The sequence below is a fragment of the Herpailurus yagouaroundi genome, unplaced genomic scaffold, assembly GCF_014898765.1.
Source record: "Herpailurus yagouaroundi ecotype Mexico unplaced genomic scaffold, PumYag 142, whole genome shotgun sequence".
In the NCBI taxonomy this organism is placed as follows: Eukaryota; Metazoa; Chordata; class Mammalia; order Carnivora; family Felidae; genus Herpailurus; species Herpailurus yagouaroundi.
The window spans coordinates 13,586,617-13,610,586 of NW_024412397.1; the positions used below are offsets into that span (position 1 = coordinate 13,586,617).

The 23,970-nt window shown below is 42.1% G+C and overlaps 1 protein-coding gene and 1 long non-coding RNA gene across 6 annotated transcripts in view; one reads left to right on the forward strand and one right to left on the reverse strand.

Annotated features, from left to right (window-relative positions):
* VPS4B (vacuolar protein sorting 4 homolog B) overlaps positions 1 to 5,350 on the forward strand; it is a 32,605-nt gene extending 27,255 nt beyond the window's left edge. The window contains exons 10-11 of the mRNA XM_040478624.1: positions 2,264 to 2,404; positions 3,854 to 5,350. Coding sequence (XP_040334558.1) covers positions 2,264 to 2,404; positions 3,854 to 3,955 — 243 coding nt within the window. The 3' untranslated portion in view covers positions 3,956 to 5,350. The remainder of the gene's footprint in view (positions 1 to 2,263; positions 2,405 to 3,853) is intronic.
* Positions 1 to 23,626, reverse strand: part of LOC121032835 (uncharacterized) — a 26,956-nt gene extending 3,330 nt beyond the window's left edge. The window contains exons 1-4 of one of the 5 annotated variants that reach the window (XR_005791512.1): positions 23,295 to 23,626; positions 20,850 to 20,970; positions 20,437 to 20,534; positions 11,796 to 12,015 (exon numbers count right to left, since the gene is read on the reverse strand). This is a non-coding gene — a long non-coding RNA (uncharacterized LOC121032835). Of the gene's footprint in view, positions 1 to 11,795; positions 12,016 to 20,436; positions 20,535 to 20,849; positions 22,111 to 23,294 lie in introns of those variants that run through there. The other 4 variants (XR_005791510.1, XR_005791509.1, XR_005791508.1 and 1 more) reach the window with 4 other exon arrangements.
* Positions 23,627 to 23,970: the final 344 nt, after the last annotated feature.

A 23,970-nucleotide genomic window follows, 5' to 3' on the forward strand; every position in this document is an offset into this window, starting at 1 on the left:
AAAAAAAAAAAAAGGTAAAAATAATAATGGCTGATACTAAATATCCCCATGCCTGGCATTGTGTTCTATTCTTTATCTTACTGTTGTACTTGGTCCTCACAAAAACTCTGCAGGAGGTGCCTTTCGCCACCTGTTGATCATTAATCTGAGACATAGATGTTAACATGATAAAACTGGGGCTTGGACGCTGACCCGGTTTGCTGGGGTACAACTGGAGGGGTGCAGAGGTATGATTTTTCTCTAGGTCACGTGTACTTCGGAATGTGAAGCCTTGCTTCCCATACACCATTCTGTCTGCATGAATGAGTTGAGCATATAGTGTTTTGTCAAACGACCATGGTCTTGGGACGTCCATTGTAAGTAACAGTGGAGTAGGTAATACGGACTAACCCTGTTCCTAAGGGCTGCGGTGTCCCATGTTACTCATGAACATGGATGTGAGAATCCTGAAAAACTATTAGTAAACCTAATCCGGCAATCTATGACAAGACTACTATATCATGAGTAAGTTACATACGTATGTCTGTTAACCCCACAATAAAATAAGATTTTAAGAAAAGGATGAACCTGAATTAAAACCTGAATTTAAAGCCCGAGTCCACAGTTTGCCTGTCACATCCCCTTGAGCACATTTGGTTACCCGTTTCAAGCTCATTTGTATCTTCTCCAAAGTAGAGATGACAACACTGCCTCGAAGTGCTCTGTGCGAGAGGAATGAAGCAGCTCTCGTGAAGCATCTCTGTCCTGGTACCTGAGCAGCCCAGGAAACGGCTCTTTCCACTTCTTCAGCCATTTCGTTACTGAGGGAAATACAGGAGGCTCAGGGTCAAGTTTAGTCTCAGCCACTGTTATTTTCTTTTAAATTCTCTTTGCCATTTAGAAACTATAGATTTTTAGGAATCCAGTCCTTTCTTATCCAGAAGTTTTCATTCAGTTCTCCGTATTACTACCGGGACAGGCTACACGACCCGGAAGCCAGGTCCTTACTAGGAGGACAAAGGCAAAGCAGCCAAATCAGGGTTAACACCAGGTCTTCTCTGCATCACCAGCTATGGTAGAGCTCTCAGTGGCTCCATGCTTTACTCCCATTTTGAAGGATGATTATTTCAATCAAAAACAAGATTGCCTGTTTATTTTGTCAAATGTCTAAAGTACTGGTAAGTCAGGAAGCACCACAGTCAAAAACAAAAGTCCTGGGGCACCTGGGTGGCTCAGTCGGTTGAGCATCCGACTTCAGCTCAGGTCATGATCTCACAGTCTGTGAGTTCGAGCCCCGCGTCAGGCTCTGTGCTGATGGCTCAGAGCCTGGAGCCTGCTTCCGATTCTGCGTCTCCCTCTCTCTCTGCCCCTTCCTCACTCATGCTCTGTCTCTCTCTGTCTCAAAAATAAATAAAAACATTGAGAAAAAAAGAATTCAAAACAAAACAAAAATCCCTTGTGCTCTCTTTGGCACCACATTTCCTACAAACAAAAATCCCCACAGCTGAAAGGCTTGTGGGGAAAGACAGACAATAAAATAGACATAATAAGTGAAGTTAGAATGTTTATTTTTCTGCACCTACCCTAATCCTGGGATAATACTTAAGACTGATCATCAAATAAATATTAAATGTGAAAGCAGCTCCCAACTGGTATAGATTTGTTGCCATCTAAAAAATACTTGTGTGTGACTCTGTCACAAAGGTTCTCTCTCTGGGTGTTATTAAAATTTTATTTTAAATTAGTTATGAATCACAAAATAGCACTGAAATTATACTTAGCATTTATTTTTGTGCTTATATTTAAAGAAGAAATTTTTGTTAAAAAAGACAAAGATTCGGTGATTTCACACTAATAAATCTAAATATCACAGAAACTTTCTCAGCTTTAGAAAATAGAGAAACTTAGGAGAATTATTGAGGATTACTTTTTTTTGGTCTCTAAGAGCATTTAATAAGAATTAGAGAAGAAAAGAAAACTCTTAATCACAGGTAACTTTTTTTTTTTTAATTTTAATTCATTTTCTCCTTGTGATCATGTAAGTAATTTATGGTAGGAAATTTCAGACTATAGGAAAGCATCAAGAAAAAAATTAAAACTAAGCAAAACCTATCCCATCACCCAAAGACAGCTAGCTACATTTTGTTGTATATTCTATTTATTTGTGGAAGTCAGCATTTTAACAAAGTATAGAATGGTACATTTTCACATTTCCTGATAATGGCCTAAACCTTAATTTTGTTAATTTTTTCAAGTAAATATTTCAGATTACTATTTATTCCAGGTTCGCGGACCTTCACGAGCTGATCCTAACAAAATAGTAGATGATCTGCTAACACCATGTTCTCCAGGTGACCCTGGTGCCATTGAAATGACATGGATGGACGTCCCTGGGGATAAACTTCTGGAGCCAGTTGTTTGCATGGTTTGACATTTTGTTTGCTTTTAACAAAAAACTTAAAACATAATTTGTAATTTGTGAGACAAAGATAAACATTTTACGTAAAATTAGCTAGGAAATTGTGTAATACTAACTATTCAGTTAAAAAGTTGTAAAGATAATTAAACTTAAAATGTAACAAATAATTATGTTTAAAATATTTTTTGGGGCTTTAAGGAAAATGTAATTTTAAGTGAAAAAGCTATTTTTCAAAAACAGGCTTCTAAGTTTATAGGTCTTACAGCTGGGATACGATCACCAAAAGACTTATCTATAAATTATAGTCAAGACTTAATAAAAAGTGGAATTGTTGAACATTTCTTTTCTGGGGATTCTAACATTTTGTAAAATATCTGGAAACCCTAATGCATGTATCATAGTATTCGTGATGGTATTTTTGTTTTACTTCTTCAGGCTTCATAGAAAGTTTAAATATTATAGTGCTTGAAAAAAAAATCCTGAAACCAAGTTTTTATGATAAAAAAGTAAATTTCTGTAGTTTATATTGGAGGAATTAAAATAATTTGTAAGACTGTTATTTTGTAACGTATAGGAAGCTTACTGTGATGGAAAAGCTACATTTACTGTTTTTATGTTTTCTTATTGGTGAATGTTCAGTTTTTTTTAAATCTTCTACTTCAGTTACGGATTTGCAAAGAGCTTTGTGTCAGAATTAACAGTAACTTCCAGAAAAAAAACTTACTTACATGGTATATACTCTATATCTATAGATGTACACGTACCTCTATAAGTACATAAGTATGTCTATAGATATATTTATGTGTTAACCATACTGCTTCTCTGAAAAGTTATTCAGTTGTTGCAGTCTTTGCTATATTATTTTTTAAAGATTTTGTTCTTTAGATCATTTTTCATATAAGAGACATAGCCTAGAACTTAATTTTTTAATGAATCCCTGATATTAGCATATTTTCTTACCATTTGATCATAATTTTGACTAATAGCTAAAAAATTCTGATAGTTGGTTTTAATTAAATGGTATTGTGTTTCACGTAAGTGTAAGTGAATGATTTCTGTAAGTGAATGATTATGTTCCTTTTGAATTGCACTTGGTGAACTCTCTTGTTTAAGAAAGAAAAACAGGTAAGACTAGGAAAGAGATCAGGGACATATTCTGGAGGGCCTTATTCTGGAGAGTCTCAGGCTTAACAGGATTGTACTTCTGATGGGTAGTGGGGAGCCATTGAAAGTTGTGGTCAGAACAAGGCAACCAGTTGAAAGCTGCTGTGCAAAAGAATAACATGATCAAAGATTTTCTCTAGAAGAATAAGAGAGTTTGTTGTGAATAACTTATGGCACACTGCAAATACTTAGATTTAACCTTAGATGGAAAGTCAGTAGTAATAATGATGACACAATGGATTTTAGTTGATTAAACCTATTACTAACACCTCCCTTCTTTTTCCCTGACAGTCGGATATGTTACGGTCACTGTCTAACACAAAGCCCACAGTCAATGAACATGACTTGTTGAAATTGAAGAAGTTTACAGAAGATTTTGGCCAAGAAGGCTAAACCAAAGATAACAAGGAGGACGTTTACCATGTGTGTTCTTTCCTTCGTAGGTACTTTTGCCTTTCTTAATGGCATTCAGATTGTTTCCAGTAAAACTCTTTTACCACAGGAAAATACAGATCTCACTCCAGAGTCCCTTTAATTTTATATGTACCTTTGCTCCATTACCAGTTAAATGCTCCTGTTAACAAAAATGATAAAATAATGGATTATAAGGAGATCGGTGATATATGAATGGCAAAAAATAGGAATTGCCCAGTTAAGAAGAGGATTAAAATTGATTGAGATACCAATATTTAGGATGGGTGGTCTTTACAAAGAGCATGTATTCTTTATTTTCTCTCTCTCTCTCTCTCTCTTTTTTTTTTTTTTAACCAGAATGTAATAGGGCTTATTTTATATTTAAAAAAAAAAAAAATTCCTAAGCATCATTTGCTTCAATGTAAAATTTATTTACTTTATTAAATGATAGAATCTTTATTCTCAGGGATGGGCAATACTAGCAAAGAGCACTGTGATTGGGCTTGAAAAATTTTGAATTGTGTTCTAGCCGGGTCTCATTAAGTTTTGATAGGCTGATATTTTTCTTTGTGTAGATTTCAGTAATTTCTTTAAAAACAATGGGCTTCTATATTTAATTAAATAATACCTTTCACTGTGCAGTCTCAAAAGAAAGACTTTCTAAATTAGGCATTGTCTTTATCTTGAAGAAGAAAATTGTCTATTCCAGTGTCTTTTTGTAGCAAGATTGACCAAAACAGATGGCAAATAAATACATACTTTTTAAATAACTCTGTCATGAAATGCTATAATGGGAACCTTTGCTAAAAGGAATGGCCTCCCTTTGAATTGTGGCAAGTTTCTTGTGGGTGTGTGTGTACATATATATATATATAATTTTTTTTTTTTAATATAGGCTACCAAGGGTTTTATCTTTTACCTTTTAAGTTCAGGGAATAGTTTGTCTTGGCCACACATATGTTATCAGTATAATGCTTGTGAAGCTTTAGAAATGAACTAATGTCTCATTAAATAATAAAATACAAACATGATACGTTATTTTAATATCTTCAAATAAATAATCTGAGGGTGTATGTTAGACACTTTAGCATCAACACTAAGTTGTGCCTTGTGCATTTGCATTGGCTATATATGCAAAAGGATTATTACATTAGCTGGAATGAGATAGGTTCCTTAATTACTGTAAAGTTCTACCTTGCAAATGCTATAGAGTAACTCGCATTTTAAAGTATATTTGCACATTTTACATATAATGCTTTCTGGTTGCCTTTGGGTTTTCTGTACAGATTGTTTTTGTTGATACTAAATGGAAATCATAGGCCTGAAATAAGCTGTTCTTATGTGAAGTAAATTGATATAACCTACTATTGGCTATATTCTGTGTATGCTTCTTTATTTTGGGATCTCCTGTATGGAAGAAAATAGTATCTGAATGGATTACGTACAAAGAAATCATTAGAAATTACTAAGTAAGAATGTATCCCTGAAAACTCCATTCTTCAGCAACTTTTATGTGGGAGTTTGGAATTAATTTGGCAGAGTAACGTAATTCTTTGTGGCTGCCTTGTAAGATAATTTATATTCTTTATCAGCCTTGGAATTATATAGTGTTGCTATTAATTATATTAGGAGAATTCACATAACTGTGTTATTATAATTAATAGTTGAAATCAAATTTTTTTGTAATTCTAGAATTTGTTTTGAGGAAGTATTTTAAATAATTTGATAAAATACATGACCCAATGGTATAGAAGTATAGTGTTGATGATAAATGGGTACTTTATCACACTTGATTCCCACATGGGCTTTGGGAACTATATCTTAGTACCCATATCACTTCTGGCCATAGCTCCATTTTCTGCATTGCATCTTCTACATTTTTAACATTTCTGGTTCTAAACCTATTTCTGCAGTCAAGTAATTTTAGACTTATTCTAGAATGGTAGCACATAGGCCATTTCCCCTGAGTTCCTTGTGGACAGATTACTCAGGCTGTGTCTGAACCTTGACCATTATGAAATTTTGGGTAGATGGTTTCTGAGGCTACTTGAGTACCTCTATGAGCCACACCCTAGATGTTAAAGAACATTCTTTTTTGCAGCCTGAAAATTACAGGGGTCTTAGTAAAAAGAGTTTCAGTAGAAAAGTCACTTTTGAGTTCACTGTCATCTACATGCAGAAAAACAATGAGTATGTATATTTGATTATTAATATGAAGTCCCATTTACCTACTGGCATGGTTGAGAAATTGAGACACAGCTCCTTAACCTTGTAGCCATAAATGTTGCTCGACGCTGTTGCAAATGAAGCGACAGTGAATGCCCAGCATGGACACCGAATTTATCTCAACTTTAGGAGCTCTCTTAGATGTCACGTCATTTCCTACCTCTGTACCTTCTTTATGTCAATTTTGTTCCTCGCACATAGAGTCCTTTCTTCTTTGCTGGTCCAAATCCCATTATCTCTATTAAGACCTAGCTCATGACGTGTATAATCTCTTGAAGGAGCATTCCTAAACTCTCCCCATCCTACCTTTGGATTCCGTTAGTAATAAATTGCTACTCCTATCTTAAAATCTTTATCCAAATTGCAAGCACATTTTGTTAATCTTGTTTAGATCATTTACACTGTAAGCTCTTCAAAGCAATATTACATTTTCTCCTGCGGCTGGCACAGTGTGTGACCTCTCTTATTAGGTACTTGCTGAAGGCTCGAGAAATCAGGGCGTCAAGTCCTTATCTACTTCCTGGATTATCTGTGAGACTTTTTATAAAATAGAGAAATTGAAGTGACTTTGTTCTTGCTGGTTAGTGAAATGATAAATTTCAGTCTTGGTTACCAGGGACTGAAGGCCGAGGTACGCCAGCGCTGGCTCGTGTCAGCTTACGAGGACCAGTGCACATGTCTCCCCACCTGGGAGGTCCGGGAGCTCATGCCGGGAGCTTGAAATCTGCCGTGGCAAGAGGTGTCAGAGGTCAAGTTTCCGTTCACGTGACGCCACACAAGACACAGCGTGTCCGTAATTTAAACGGAAAAACTAATTTATTGCATTTGTAAAAACAAAATACAGAAGTTACATGTGTAGAGTCCTAAAAAGCATGTGATAAAATCCAGTACCTATGTGTGATTTGTTTTAAAAACGTCACACACTAGGAACAGAAGGGAGCTTCTTAGTTTAAGAAAGGGCATCTACCAAGAAGAAAAAAGCGCTATAGCAGGCACCATACTTAATTGTGACTTTTTGAAAACTTTACCCCCCAGAGATCAGGAAAAAGATACTGGAGCCTGCTATCACCACTTCTTTTCAACTTTGGACACGAGAGTCTAAGTTTAGGGATTAAAAACAAAGAAACAAAATTGTCCTTCGCAGGGAACATCGTGTATGTAGCACATCCAAATTAATATAAACTCCGAATTTGAATTTAACGAGATGATAGGATGCAGAGTTAATAAAATCATGGTATTTATCTGAGCAACAATCAGGAACTGAAGTTAGGAAAATAGTACCAATTGTAATAGCATCAGAAAGCACCCACTGCCTCAAAATAAATCTGAAAGATGTGCAGACCTTCCCATAGAAAGCTAGGACACATTACAAACGGAAGCTCAAGAATTAACTACCTGAGTCAGTGGAGAGATGGGTCCTGTTCGTGACTTGGAAGCCTGTGACCAAAATATCAGTTCTAACCCAGTTGATACTAGACTTTAGTTAATCCCAAATCTGGATCTGGGTGATACGTCGATCTGTCTGTGTTATCTACGTATATATTATCTATCTCTCTAAAAAATAGATCCTTGATGAATTCATTGATGATTTAAAATTTTTGTAGTTTGAACCCATTTTTTATAACCGTATATTTCTCCTAGCTGTATCTGTCCATATAAACATTCATCCAGATATCTGTACGTACACAGAGAAACATAACAAATTATTTTCACCTTGTGTTCGTTATCTTATTTGTGGGTAGTGAGATTTTGGTTGATTTTTAAAATTTTCTCTACCTCTTTCATCTCCTATTTTCAGATGTCACCTTTTCAGTGAGGCGGTCCCTGCTCATCCTGTTGAAACTTACAATCCCTCCTGACGTTCCTTATACCCATTCCCTGCCTTTTTTTTCCTCTGTAGCACTTACCATGTAACATATTGTATAGTGTACTGTTTTCCTTATTTGTAATTTCTACTAACACGTATGTTCTGTGAGAGCTGGGATTTTGTCTTTTTTTTTTTTTTTTTTTTTCCCTTTGCTGTATTTCAATATCTGGAACGGTGCCTGGTGCCTGGTGGGTGCTCAATAAATATTTATTGAGTGAATGAATCTTTGGATTTTTTTCTAAGTTTTACTACTTTACAGTGTTTATAATTTTTGCCCCCCCCCCCCCCATTTTCACCTTTTAAAAAATTAAGAATGAAAATAGATACATCAAGAAATTAACAGTGGCTAAATTTGGGTGGTAGAAATATGGATACTTGTTAGTTTTTTTCTTTGTTTTCATTTTTATTTAAATTTGCCAGGGCACCTAGGTGGCTCAGTCAAGAGTCCAACTTGATTTCAGCTCAGGTCATGATCTCCAGGTTCCTGAGAATCAGGTGCCGCTTGGGGCTTTACGCTGACAGCATGGAGCCTACTTGGGATTCTCTCTTTCTCTCTCTCTCTCTCTCCTCTCTCTCTCTCAAAATAAATAAACATTTAAAAAAGAGGAGTTTGGGGGCACCTGGATGGCTCAGTCGGTTAAGCTTCTGACTTCGGCTCAGATCATGATCTCACGGTCCGTGAGTTCGAGCCCCGTGTCGGGCTCTATGCTGACAGCTCAGAGCCTGGAGCCTGCTTCAGATTCTTTGTCTCCCTCTCTCTCTGACCCTCCCCTGTTCATGCTTTGTCTCTCTCTCTGTCTCAAAAATAAATAAAACATTAAAAAATTTAAAAAAAATAAAAATAAGAGAAGTTTTAGTTTCCCCAAATAAGTACAAGTTTTTAATTAAGAGTTACAGTGGGGGGGGGGGGTGCCTTGATGGCTCGCTTGGTTAAGAGCCTAGAGCCTGCTTCGGATTCTGTGTCTCCCTCTCTCTCTGCCCCTTCCCCCGCTCGTGCTCTGTCTTTCTCAAAAAATAAACTTAAAAAAACCAACAACAAGGTACCGTTAGGCTGACACCTGATCACAGGCATTTGTCTCCCCGTTGGGAACCCTATGAAACAACAGAACAGGTTTTAAGAAGAGAGAGAAAGAGAGAAACAGGACAACATACTCCTCAAACAAATGTACTTTGGAGGAGTGCTGTTCATCCAAACTGCCTTCCTGGTTTTGGGAATGCCCCTGGCCGCCTGCTGCAGAAACCATAGTGGGGACATCCTGTTTTTCTTCATCGTCTGGCAGGCATCACAGGGGCACCTGACTAGCCTTGGTTAACCAGGTGCCATCTAGGTCCATCCGTCTGGAGCACCACGAAGATGGCAGGACGTTAAAAGCAGGACTGTAGCAGCATCAGTATCATCCAACCCAATGGGAACCTGGTACCTGTGGTGAAACAGCTAATCACCTTACGGTTGCATGGAAGAAGTCCCCAGTGAGGACAAGACACTGGGGAACCACTTCATAGCTGCTGTAGAACAGAATGAAGGCACGAGAACTCGAAGGACTGCTAGTTGAGGTCAAGGCAAGGAGAGCAGCCCAAGGATCTTCTGGGACTAGGACTACAAACATATCCTGCATGCACAGTACTAAAGTGATCAAGTGAAACTTAATAGTTGATCCTGCAGGTTACCAAGTGATACCAGTTGAATTCAGATTCAACAAGTTAGGGTTTGGGGTTTGGGGTTGGTAGTGGGGGGAGGTTATGTGATGGTAAGGAAATTTGGGAGGGAAAGTGCAGGGTGCACAGTATTGGGATATGTATATTTAGAAGGATGTGGGGGCTTCTGAGTCTCAGGAAATACTTGGGGCATTGTGTGTGGGGATGGGGATTTTGGTGATCAGCCAAGAAAAGGAGAACCTAGTTTCAGATCAAATCTATTGATGTGAGTTCAGTCACAGACTGAATTTACTGTTTCGGTTTGAGCTGCTGGGAGTGGTTTTAATTGTTTGGCCGCTTGAAGAAACAATTCAACAATCGACTCACTTGGAACTCCATTAATATGTAATGTAAAAGGAAGAACCCAACATCTTTAGGAGATAGAAATGCTGGTGTGGATTTCTCATGTGAGAACCATTCACAAGGCCTCAACTGTTCCCAGAGAAGGTCAATAACCCAGTCCCTTAACCAAACCTTTGCTGGGTGAAAGGATGCTTTCCAAAGTGTTTTGCTGGCTTTTTGATGTCATCAGAGCTGGAACGATCCGATCCTTCGGTTGCAGAAGTCAAGTAGTGGCAGTTAACCATTACAAGCCAAGTGGGCTTAGCTCATTATGCAGGAGAGCTAGCCTGATAATTGGAATGGTCTTTTGCCACGGAGATCGTAAGCAATAGTTCAGTGATGATGGGGCCTTAAACCCAAAGTAAGTGAAGGTGCTACTTCATTAGTATAACCAAAAACCTCCCAAGTCTGGCCTCCAAGAAGCCTGACCATCATGGCTTAAAGCACTACTTTCTCTCTTGATTTCTGTGGCTCAGGAACTCCTGAGGTCTAGCTAGGAACCATTGTACAGTTGTGGTCAGACACTGGCTGGGGCTGAAAGACCAGAGGGCTGAGACATCTGGGGGCAGTAGGACACGTGCATGAAATCCCAGGGCCTCTCCAAGCCGTCTGTGCATGGGCTAGTTTGGGCTTCCACACAGCACGGTGGCCTCAGGGCAGTTAGAACGAAGGCTACAATAACAAGTATTCCAGAGAAGCAGAAACTATTCCCTTTAATGTTCAGGTCCTGGAAGTCACATAGTGTCACCTCTGCCGTACTCTACTGGTTGAAACAGTCACAAAAGCCCTCCAGTTTCAAGGGGAGAGGATGTAGATCCCACCTGTCACTGGGAGAAACAGCAAGGTGACATTGTAAATAAGGCATTTGGGTTGAAAGAAGTCGTGGCCATTTTTCTGAAAAAAAAATTACAAAAACCAAAGCTAAAAACTCGAGAATGATCATCTCTGGTGGAGTTGAGGGTTTGAGGGCCAGGAACTAATTTATATTACTGGCCCACTATATTTGTTTTATAACCACATGCAGTTATTCTTTTGATTAAAAAATGAAAAAACATCAAAATCACCAAAAGACAAAGCAATTACACCATTAAAAAATTATCAGATATTATCTATGTAAGATAAGTAAGGGCATGACAGAAACCTAGTTTCACTTAGAACTACATGTACTTGGCTTAGCTTCTAAGTCCCTGCCCTCAAGGAACATAAAGTTCAGTTAAACAGATCAACAAATGAATCAATTATACTGCAATGTTCTAAGTTCAATGGCAGATATGCAGAGGGCACAGCTATGGAGGACAAACATCTAAAGAAGACTGGAAAAGAAGTAGAGGGGCAAAGAACCTTATTTGCCATCCTTGGGGGTTGAATATTACCTCAACTTTTTATTCTGAAACTAATAATGGAAAAGATTAAACACTGACCCTTCATTTTTAGGAGAAACAGTAGTTTATACCTAGTTAATGAGAGAAAGCTGGTGTGTTTCTCTCTCTCCCACCGTCCCTCTCTCTGCAGAAGAATGCCAGCTAATAATGTAGAGAGGAGAACAAAACTTAAACTATCCTGTGGCAGCCCCAATGAAATAATTGACCCAGGCAACTATCATCAATGGATCCTAAAACTATCACGTGAAACAGAATATTTACATGGGATTTGTTTCCTGAATAATAAACCACTCAAAATCAATCAATGCCAGCTCAAAGTACCATTTATTTTTTCTCGTGACTGCAAATTCGGCAGAACTCTGTGGAGCCTCTGTTCCACATAGTGTTGGCTGGGGTGGTTTGACCAGGGCTGAGGAATTGAAGATGGCTTCACTCCTATTTCTAGTGCCTCCGGGTGGGCTGGCTGGGCCTCTCTCCTCTATGTGATCTCTCATCATTCAGTTGTCCAGCCTGAGTTTATTTGATGGCTTGAATCCAAGTGGACAAAAAAAGAAGCTTCAGGGCCTTTTAAGGCTTGGGCCCAGAAATAAGGAAATACCACTTCCACCACATAATGCCAGTCCAGATTCAAGGGATGAAAACTAGATTTCTACCTCTTGATAGGAGAAGCAGCATACGCTAACAGAAGTTGGAGGCATTATTGGTGACAATTTACTAACATTGCATGATGTCACTCCCAGATTATCTGCCAATTGCAAAGGGCAACATGATCTTTACAATGGAGAGATATGGTTGTTACCACCCTACCCAAGAAAGCAGATTAAGTTGAGTATCCTTATAGGGGAAAAACCGGCACGTGCTGCTGGGGAGGATGCAATACAAAATACAGTTACGAAGTGTTCCTACCAAAACTGTGTAATCTGAATCTAAACAAGCCACAGACCTAACTGCTGGGTTATAGGAAATTCGAGGGAGAGAGAAATAAATAACATCAGGAAGAACCAGTCAAAAGAGAATGTAGGGCATCTACTAGACAATTGGCCTGGTCTCCAAAAAGTCGATGCCATTAAACAAAACAAAATGTTGTAATATCAAAATGCTTTTGTATTTTTTTAAGTTTATTTATCTCGAGAGAGACAGAGACAGTGCAAGTGGGGAAGGGGAAGAAAGAGGAGAGAGAGAAAGGGAGAGGGAGCGAGAGAGAGAATCCTAAGCAGGCCCCACACACTGCCAGCACAGAGCCCAATGTGAGACTCGAACCCACAAAGCCTCAAGATCATGACCTAAGCCGAAACCAAGAGACACTTGACCGACTGAGCCACCCAGGCATCCCGAGGCTTTTGGATTCTTAAATGCAACATAGGATGTCTTAGGCCATAAATAATTCCACTGACAATTTTATAGAAACCTTTGAAAGCTCCATATTAAAGAATAAGTGATGACAAGAAAAAGTATCATCACACCAAAGAGCTCTAGATGATTCAATTAAAACATTAAAACTGAAAATGGAGGAAACGGCTAGCGGCCACACGAGAGTGAACAGGGTGGTTTGCGGCACGGCACTGGCCAGTCAGAACAGCGGGCTGCTCTCGACAGCCGCTCATCTCCAAGGTGATAATACACACACACACACACACACACACACACACACCGCTTTCCACTAAAAGAGAACATTAGTCCTCATGGATTCCTTCTGGTAGAGGTTGGACTACAAAGTAGAGGAAACACCGACATTTTTCTATTACTTCGGGGATGTTGAAAGTATGGGCACTCAACGTATGCCAAGTCTACATCTCGGCCCACAGATTCCAGTAGGCAGAGAAGACCATACTTCTACATCACCATTAAACCAAATCCAAATCTGCTGTGCTGTCAGGGAAACCACTGTGAAGTCTTTATTAGGCCTCTTCGCCAAAGGGTTGCATTAAGGTCCAAGAGGCTCTCCCGGTGCTCAGACGGGAGATGGATCTCTCGTGCACCAAGTCTAGTACGGGCATTCTTATTGCTTAAGTCCGCAGACGTCCTCAGCTCTTCCCTTTCACACACAGGAATCTTTGCAGAGGCTGGAAACCTCAGAGTCATCCTATCCCAGGTTTGGCCGCTGGTGGGTGTGGGCGGCTCCAACCTTCAGACCTTGTGAGGTGAGAAATTCTGTCCCCAGTCCTTCCAGGGGCCGACAAAATCTCTCTTTTTTCCGGTTGCTCTCAAAGTCTTTAGCTTAATCTCTTTGGTGACATGACAGATTAGGATTTGTTAGAGGGAGCCAGCAGAAAGGAAAATGTTTGGCCAGCCATTATGTTTTTTTTGCCTGTCTACACAATGCAAGGGAAGGGAAAATCCAGAGAGGAAAAATTAACGTCTTAATAAGGTCGCCACATATTGTGAGGTCATCCCAAGATGTGAGAAAAGTCTGGAGCCAAATCAGCTACTTCTCTGAGTACTAGTATTAGAACTAATTTAAAATGTATTCTTTATTTTCTTATTTTTTTTACCTTTATGAAGTGAGCATTTGTTATTTTTACTGCAAAAGATACATGACATAAAATGCACCACTTTTTTCTATTTTTAAGTGTACAATTCTGTAGCATTAAGTATATTCACAGTGTTGCAGAATCATCGCCACTTTCCATTTCCAGAATTTTCATCAACCTGAACTGAAACTCTCTATTAAATAATAACTTCCCACCCCCCCCCTCCAGTCCCTGGTGACCACTATTCTGCTTTCTTCCTCTGTGAAATTGGCCTATTCTAAGTACCTCATATAAATGGACTCATTCAGTATTTGTCCTTTTGTATGTGGCTTATTTCACTTGAGATAGTATCTTCAAGGTTCATCCATGTTGCGGCACATATCAGAACTTCATTTTTTCAATCTGAATAATAGTCCATTGTGTGTATGTATATGCCACATTTTGCTTATCCATTTATCTGTTAATGAACATTTTAAGTTGTTTCCACCTTTGGCTATTGTGAGTAATGCTGTTAAGGTCACGGGTGTACAAGGATCTGTTTGAGTCTCTTTTGGGTATAAAGCTAGGAGTGGAGTTGCTGGGTCATATGGTGATTCTGTGTTTAACTTTTTGAGAAACCACCACAGTGGCTGCTCCATTTTGCATTCCTGCCGCCAATACATGATGGCTCCAATTTCTCCACATCATCACCAACACTTATTATTTGGGTTTTGTCTAGATTTTTTTTAAAGAACGAAAATGTGAAGTCTATTTATAATTTTTCAAATCAGAAAAAAATGTTGGAATCAACAATTTTTAAAGACCAAGAATGAGGTGATAACCTGCTTTGGGGTGGTGACTGTAGGAATGTAACCCCGTTACAGACTTCTATGACTCATTCGGTCAGTTATGTCGAGATGATCTTTACGATTTTGATATGTTTTCACCATGGATTTTTTTGCATTAATTTTGTTGTTTTTGTAATATCGTCTTAAAACATTGTTTATCTTGATTACTGATTATTTTGGCATCCCATCAAACTTTGTGCCTGAGTCAAGTGCCCACATTTCTTCACCCTTATCTTGTCCTGCCGTGTTCAGAGACTGAAAGTACAGTTGAAGTTGCCAGAATTAATGTCAGATGTAGGGCTTTACCTTGCTAAACCTATCAGATTAATAGCCACACATATTTCATGCTACAGATTTTGAGAAAAGAGCTCCTGCTGATGTGCAGAAAAGGACCATTTAGTACTACCCGTAATGACAAAGAGTCAGCATTTGGAATTTCCTAAATGACTCATACCAAAAGTAAGATTTTTGGAGTTGGGTCTAAATTCTAACCAGGTTTATATTACTTTTTGTATAATTCAAACGCTAGAATTTGAGGAAAGTACAAATTACATTTTATAATACCTAAGGGGCACCTGGGTAGCTTAGTCGGTTGAGAGTCTGACTCCTGATTTCAGCTCAGGTCATGATCTCAAGGTCGTGGGATTGGGCCCAGCACGAGCCTGCTTGGGAATCTCTCTCTCTCTCTCTCTCTCTTTCCCCCCTGTGCTGTCCCCACCCTCAAAATAAATAAATAAGCATTTAAAATAGGTAAGAAGGAAAGTTGTCAGAATAAGGGTTGGGTGACATTTGTTGTTAGAAGTAGAGTTCTCCAGAAGCCAACAAGAGGAGTTTGGGGGGCAAGAACTGGCCAAAAAAAAAAAAGAAGTCAAAATCTACAATCCGGGCAGGGCTCAGCATGGATGGCTCATCTCTGCTCCATGAGGCATCACTGGGGGATGGAGGGTGAACTTTTTTTTTTTTTTTAATTTTTCAACGTTTTTATTTATTTTTGGGACAGAGAGAGACAGAGCATGAACGGGGGAGGGGCAGAGAGAGAGGGAGACACAGAATCGGAAACAGGCTCCAGGCTCTGAGCCATCAGCCCAGAGCCTGACGCGGGGCTCGAACTCCCGGACCGCCAGATCGTGACCTGGCTGAAGTCGGACGCTTAACCGACTGCGCCACCCAGGCGCCCCTATGAACTTTTGAAATGACTCACTCACTTGGCTGGCAAGTCTGTGTTAGCGATTGGGTGGGAACTCAACCGGGACTATGTTCTCTACAAGGACATCGCCACAGACTTCTTGAGCTTACTCAGAGCGTCATGGATCAGTTGTCGGGTTTCATGTCCCAAGAAAACCAGGGAGGAGCTACCTGGGCTTTTGGAGCCTGCTTTCCTAAGTCCTCCAGTGTCATTTCTGCCACAGTGGATGGGTCAAAGCAGTCCAAAGGCCAACCCAGGCTCAAGGGGAGGGGCTATAGACCCCACCACTCAATGGAATAAGTGTCACATTAGAAAAGAACATACTGGATTGGAGATGTTGTGGCAGCCATCTTTGGAAAATCTAGCTCACTACAAAAAATAATCCTCTACATGAATCACTTTTATGCATACTTTTAACAAAGAACCTAGCAGTTTTGTCATTCTTTTTCTCGAAATTATGTTTGTTCAGCTTATATTTACTGTTTTTAAGTCTGTGGACTCTAATAGCAAATCATTAAAGCTTGTATTTTGTGTGTGTTTGTTTTCGTTAGTTCTCCTTCCATTTTTCTGATTGGTTTGCCGCAGAAAGGAACGATGGAAGGAAACGGGACATTCCACACTGTTTGAGAAGCACTGAAAGCCCTGATCTCAGCTGAGAGTGGAAAGGGCAGGGCCACCCGGTAGGTGCCAGCCAGCCTTGCCTAACACAGAATGCCCCAGAATACCCCGGGGCCCCAGAATAAGCAAGGGCAGTGGAAGCAGAAAAGAACGCAATCGTGTCATCACTCAAGAGTGTTATTTTCCCTCTTCCTTTTTTCAGGTCTGTTATTAGGAAAGTTTCTACTGTTTTGTTCGCCTCTGTAATTACACCTCATTTGGCCCCATATCCCTCTACTTCCTTCGATAATATCTTAGTCCTTTACCATAAACAATGATAAAATGTACATACTTCCTCTTTCTTCCCCACTCACCTGATTTGAGTCAATAATTCTTCATGTTTACCTTGATGGCGTTAAATGTTTATACTGCTCTTTTAAGTTTATTTATTTATTTTGAGAGATTCAGAGACCGCGCGAGTGGGGCAGGGAGAGAGGGAGAGGGAGAATCCCAAGCAGGCTCACAACAGTCAGCACAGAGCCCAACATGGGGCTCGAAACTGTGAGATCATGACCTAAGCGGAAGCCAGGTCAGACACTCAACCGACTGGGCCACCCAGGTGCCCCTAAATGTCTACACTTCTATTACTTGATGTGTCAGATTGAAATGATACCTTTGGATTTCAGTTACAAATGATGTAATTTATAAAGTCACGCCTACCTTCCACGTTTTCCTCCTTCCCCTTCTAAAATGCATGTCTTTTATTATTATTTCACATTGTTAAGGTATATATCAATTACAAAGCATTCTAGCCCCGACGTTTGTTTTAGTCTTTGTTCTACTGTTAAATATATCCATTTCTCAAAGTCTCCAAAGGCAGTGCTATATTTTTCCAGTCATCTTTCTGGCTGGCTACGTATTGAATATTTGTGTTCCCCGAAATTCTTATGTTAAATCCTAATGCCCAACAGGATGGCATTTGGAGGTGGGCCTTTGAGAGGTGATTTTGGTCTCACGAATGGGATTAGTGCTCTTCTAAAAGAGACCCAGAGGGGCGCCTGGGTGGCGCAGTCGGTTAAGCGTCCGACTTCAGCCAGGTCACCATCTCGCGGTCCGTGAGTTCGAGCCCCGTGTCGGGCTCTGGGCTGATGGCTCAGAGCCTGGAGCCTGTTTCCGATTCTGTGTCTCCCTCTCTCTCTGCCCCTCCCCCATTCATGCTCTGTCTCTCTCTGTCCCAAAAATAAATAAACGTTGAAAAAAAAATTTTTTTTAAATAAAAAAAAAAAAAAAAAAAAAGAGACCCAGAGAGCTCCCTTCCCCTTCCACCATGTGAGGACAGTATGAACTAGGAAGTGAGCCCTTACCAAACACCACATCTGCCAGCACCTTGATTTTGGACTTCCCAGCCTCCAGAACTGTAAGAAATAAATCTCTGTTGCTTGTAAGCCACCCAGTCCGTGGTATTGTTTTAGAGCAGCCCGAGTGGGCTCATTGCCTTAACACTTTCCTCAAGGAACACTCATAGGAAAAACATTTCCTTAATTATTACACGTTCAATGGGTGAAATACAGATTAGCTCGCTACAAAACCTTGGCTCAACATTCTTTCCTTGAGGATCTTACAGATGTCATTGTTCCCTCATGATGAATGTTACCATGGAGAAATCTGAAACTAGCTTGATTTCTTTTATAAATTAATGACCTGATTTTTTTTTTTTTTTTTTTTTTTTTGCCTGACTGACCAACGTCTTCATTCTTCTTAAAATCCAGTGTTTTCTTTGGAGCGCCCAGGTGGCTCACCCTTAAGTGTCCGACTTTGGCTCCGGTCAGGATTTCATGGCTTGTGAGTCACGGCTCGTGAGTTCGAGCCCCACGTGGAGCTCTGTGCTGACAGCTCAGAGCTTGGAGCCTGCTTCGGATTCTGTCTCCGTCTCTCTCCTCTCCCCTTCTTGTGCACTGTTTGTCTCTCTCTAGAGAGAATGTTTGAACAGACTCTGTAAAGTGCTTACATCTCCTTTATGTGAAAGTACTAGAGGGATGGATTTTGTGTCTGACTGGGAAAAGTTTCCTCTACCTAGTGCTATGAAACAGAGGGCAGGTAAACCTGTCCTTTCACGCAACGTTGGTTGAGCATCCTAACTGGGAAGCAAGAACCTTGCCCAAGCCCACACAAGTTGTTGATTTTAAACAGTATGGGATACCTGCTAGACAAAACATGTTACAAGACCTGGTTTATTTGGATTTTGCAGGGTGCATATTCCACATCTGGAAATCTTCCTAAGATCTTACCCCTCCAACTGCTTGGAAGCAGTCTTGGAATCCTTACCCAGACTGGGGCTCACAGCAAGAGGCTGTGAGCACCACCTCTCAATGACTGCCGAGAGTCTGGACAGAAGACTTCCATTTCAGAGGCAATTACCACCTTTGGTATTGGACTACCTTGCCAATGGCCCCAGTGACTGAAGAACATAAAACAATCTTGAAACCTAAAATACACATAATGTCTTAGGTGACCTTGGAGAAACACTCTAATGGAGAAGGCAATGCCCAGAAGACTGCCATGGAAAAACGGGGCTGGTTTTGCAGGAACGTGGAACCAGGGTATGCAAGGGGATACACATATGTTCATAAGCAGCTAGAATTATCTCCCCTAAGGCTGACTCGGGAATCATGCGAGAAATTGCTGGCCCTATAGCCGCTTGGGCAGTGCTGTCTATTCACCACAAAAGAGCTGCTTGGTTTACAGATGTCAGTTTCAAGGTGAATGGATAGCGTGCTGTTTGGAAGGCTGCCAAAGGAAGATAAAAACAAATGAGTTCAGTGGCTGAATTCCATGATGTGATCCCTATGTTGGGGTTTTTGGTTTTTTTTATGTTTGTTTTTGAGAGAGAGAGACAGACAGAGCATGAACAGGGGAGGAGCAGAGAGACAGGGAGGCACAGAATCCGAAGCAGGCTCCAGGCTCCCAGCTGTCAGCACAGAGCCTGACGCGGGGCTGAAACTCACAAACAGCGAGATCATGACCTGCCACCCAGGCGCCCCTCTATGTTAGGGTTTTGAACCAACTCATGGGCAACAGCTAATGTCTTGACCATGTGGTTAAGTAGAAGAACAATGGAAAATTTGCCTATTAAAGGGATGCCTGTTGGGGGGCACTGCCCTGCGGAAATGACTATGGGCATTCAGGGATACATTAAAGTGGGGCATGTCACTGTCCATCAGAAGAACCTCCTTGTAGGACTGGGAGGGGACTGGAACCAGCAAGTGGATATCCTGGTGTGCTCACTTGAGGTAGCCCCCTGGGCCCACGGAATGAGTGGATATGGGGGGTTCAGCAGTGCAGAGATGGGACAAATCTAGACATCGCCCTCTCAAACCCTCTGGAGCACAAAATGCCAAGAAGAACTTTGTTGTGGGCCAGCAAAAATGATGGAGGCTACAGATGGCTGTGGGGCAGATTCCCTGGGGGAAAGGCCCGATGCAGAGCTGGCGGCTGGACTGATGCTGGGAGCCCTGGAAGGTTACAAATGGGTTTTGGTAGGAACAGACACACTCCGGACCGGGTTTTCCATGCCTAGAGGTAGATGCAAATGTTCAACATACTATAAAAAGACTGGACCAGAAGCTATTGCACCAGTTTGGACCACCAAGTCCCATTTCTTCAGACCGAAGAACACACTTCATAGCCCAGAGTGTCCAACAATGAACAAACAGATATCACATCAAATGGATGACTCAGGTTGCATATCTTGAGTGAAGGTATAACCGAGAATTGGAACAGGCAATTGGAACATTGGTTGTCTAAAATGGGGGACGGAGAAAAAATAAAATGGGGGAGGGAGAGATAAGGCATGAAGGGCTGACTTACGTATCTTCATGAGGGTGTTGCTTACTCGGTAGATTTCTCTGCTTTTCTGGGGGCTCTGCAGAAGGGGTGAGGGAGAACGCTGGTATGACTGTGTAGCTCTTCCCATGGAGAGAAGACAGTATGAGTATAGTTTTTGCTTTTTTTTCCTCCACATTGCCTCAACTTTCTTATTTTTCTTCCTGATGCAGTGGTCCTAAGGACCAGGGCTTCAACTGCAAGTGCTAGAACCAAGGATGGTCCCTAAGCAAGAAACTATGACTATATTTTTAAACCATTACACTAGAATTCCCAAGACATTGATGGGGTGGATTACGCTTTCACTCCATCTGGCAAAATTGGAATTGATAGCAAATGGAGCCGTGCCGCCTGGTGGTCGAGAAAGCCCACAAGTTATTCAGCTCTGTTCACCTTACCTTGTATGGAGGGGAATGGACTGAGGGGGGTGCATTTCCTCAAGTAGTGTCAGTGCAGGCAATCAGGAACAGCGGATCACCGGGCTGAACTTCGCGCGCGTTCCTTCCAACAGGAGATAGTCTGAATAAAAATAAATCACAAATAGAGAGAAGGAGAAATAGTAGCTAAGGGCAAAAGAACAAATAAATAGGCTATGCCACAAGAAAAATCCAGTATTACATTAACACCTTGCGGGGTGGGGGTGGGAGCTCGGAGCAAGAGACGAGACGGTCTCCTAAGAGCACTCAGCAGACATCTCTGGGGGTAGAGACCTCTCCTGTTTCTAGAAACTGATGAGTTGAATGGAAACCTGCAAACCTGAGTGGGAATGCTTTGGGACCCATTGTGGCCGTATGACATGATGACGAGTTGGGCCAGTTGCCGATGATTGAGTGGAATTTCAGTAATACGCCACCGTCTTGTGACTCTTACCCTTCAGGTTACGTCCACTCCTCACACTGTGATGTGGTGTAACGTTGGTACTGTGTCACCGGGAAGATTGCACCGCTGATACTGATAGTCTGAAAACTGAGTTAAGAGCCTCCTACTCCACGCTGCCACCTCCAAACGTTAGGGCATATGTTTATTTTGCTGCAGGAGAGCTTTGGATAAAGGCCAGGTGGTGCAGTAAAGACTTTGGGCTTGCCTGAAGAGGAGGTCTGGCCTTTGTCTTTGCCTTCTGGGAGGTAATCTATGCCGCACCTGATAAAAGCGTCTTTGTTTAGACGAGGGCAGGCCAATCTGTACTCTAAGGTGGAGGCTGGTCGTGCCAGAGAGACCCATCCAGGTGATGTAGTCGGGAGATCCCATCATGCATCGTCAAGTTGACCTGAAGACTGACTTCAGCCTCAAGGGCAATCAATCAATCAGTCACGCCTACATACTGGAAGCTCCAATAAACACTGAACAGCAGACAAGCTTCCCTGGTTTGCAATCCTCACACACCCAGGCTGGGCGTGTCACACGCCCTGACTGCATGGGAGGCGACAGCAGCTTTGCGTGTGGAGGCCCCCACACTTTGCCCTCTGCACTTCTTCCCTTAGCTGGCTTCATCAGGAACCACAGCCACGGGGAGTGCCTCTGTGAGTTCTGGGAGGCCTTCCAGAGAATTATCAAAAGTGAAGGTGGTTTGGGAGCCCCCAGTTTTGTTTGTTTAATGTTTATTTGTTTATTTTCTGAGAAAGAGAGAGAAAGAGAGGGAGCAAACCATGGAGGGGCAGAGAGAGAGGGAGAGAGAGAGAGAGAGAGAGGAGACTCCCCAAGAGTCAGATGCTCAACTGACTGAGCCATGCAGGTGCCCCTGTTTTTTTTATTTTTAATTTGTTTATATTTGGGGGGAACCCCCAAATTTGTAATTGGGGTCAGAAGTCCTGAGGCCTGTGCCCTCAAACCTTGCAATTTGCCTAACTCGGGTCAACACAATTAAGAAGAAAAAGTAAGATCAGTTCCTTTGCCCCTGAGCTCTTCTTTCTTTTTTTAATGTTTGTTTATTTTGAGAGAGGGAGAGAGAGGGGTTAGGTAGGGAAAGAGAGAAGAGAGAGAGAGAACCCCAAGCCAGGCTTCACACTGTCAGCACAGAGCCAGACTTGGGGCTTGATCCCACGATCCGTGAGATCACGATCTGAGCCGAGATGAAGAGTTGGAGGCTTAACCGACTGAGCCTCACAGGCGCCCGTCCTTCGTATTTCTAAAAACAACAACAGAAAGGAAAAGCAAGCAAGCAAGCAAACAAAAACATATACCTTATGCAAATCAAAACCACGATGAAATATCACACCCACTAGAAAGGCTATCGTTAAAAAGATAGATGATAACAAGCGTTGGTGAGGATATGGAGAAATTGGAACCCTCATATATTGTTGGTGGGAATATAAAATGGTGTGGCTGCTTTGGAAAACATCTGGCAGTTCAGGTTAAACATGATCCAGCAATTCTACTCCTGGGTATATACCCAGGAGAAATGAAAGCATATATCCACACAAAATCTTGCACCCGAATGTTCACCGCAGTATTATTCATAATAGCCCCCAAATGGAAACAACCCATATGTCCATCAGTTGATGATGGGATAAATGAAAAGTGGTATATTTATTCAATGGAATACAAGTTGGTGATAGAAAGAATGAAGTACCGATACATGTATAACATGGATGAACGTCGAAAACGTAAAGTGAAATAAGCCCGACAGAAAAGGCTGCATTTCATAGAATTCCATTTATATGAAATATCCAGGTTAGGCAGATCTATAGAGACAGAAAGATGGGTGAGAGTCAACGGCTGGGCGCGGGTTGGGAGGAACCCGGCGTCGCTGTTGATGGGTACAAGCGATTTTGTGTAACCAAATGTCCTAAAATTGATCCTGGTGGTGGTTGCACAGGTCGGTGACCATACTAAAACCCACTTACTATGCACTTTAAATCGGTGAATCGTATGGGTTGTGAATTAGACCTCCATAGAGCTGTTTTTGTTTTGTTTTGTTTTGGAACCCAGCCTTGGGAAAGGAAATGCGACCTGAGTGGTGCGTTAAACTCCGCGGTAAAGCTTTCCCGGTCCAGTGAAACGCGACGGTGGGCTGCGACCAAGTTCGGAGCACGCCGAGAAAGCTTGACACGGGGCCGGGATGTCAGCTGGCTCCCGGGGCTCCCACGCTGCGACAGGGGCTGCCGATCCCCGCGCGGGCGTTCCGGGCGCCCGGGATCGCGTCGCCCCCGCGCCTCCCGCGGCTTCCCCGCGCGAGGGCGGAACCCGGCCCCGAGCGGCTCCCACCGTCCCCCCCAGCCCCGACGCGGCTCTGGGAGGCCTGGAAACCGGCCTCCGCGGTCCTAAGACGCACCCGGCCCTTCGGGAGGCGCTCGCAGGTGGCGCCGCCAGGGCCCTCAGCCGCGCGCTCGGGGCCAGCCCCTCCCCCGGGAGGTCGCGGGCCGCGTCCGACCCTCGGGGACAGGCCCCGGTCCCCCGCCTCCGGGAAGCACCGCCCCGCCGCGGTCGCGCCCTCTGCCGGCTCCGCCTCTTCCCCTCCGGCCGCCGCCCCGCCCCGCGCCGGCCGCGAACCCAAACAGCGGCTCTCGCTGCGCGCGGCCG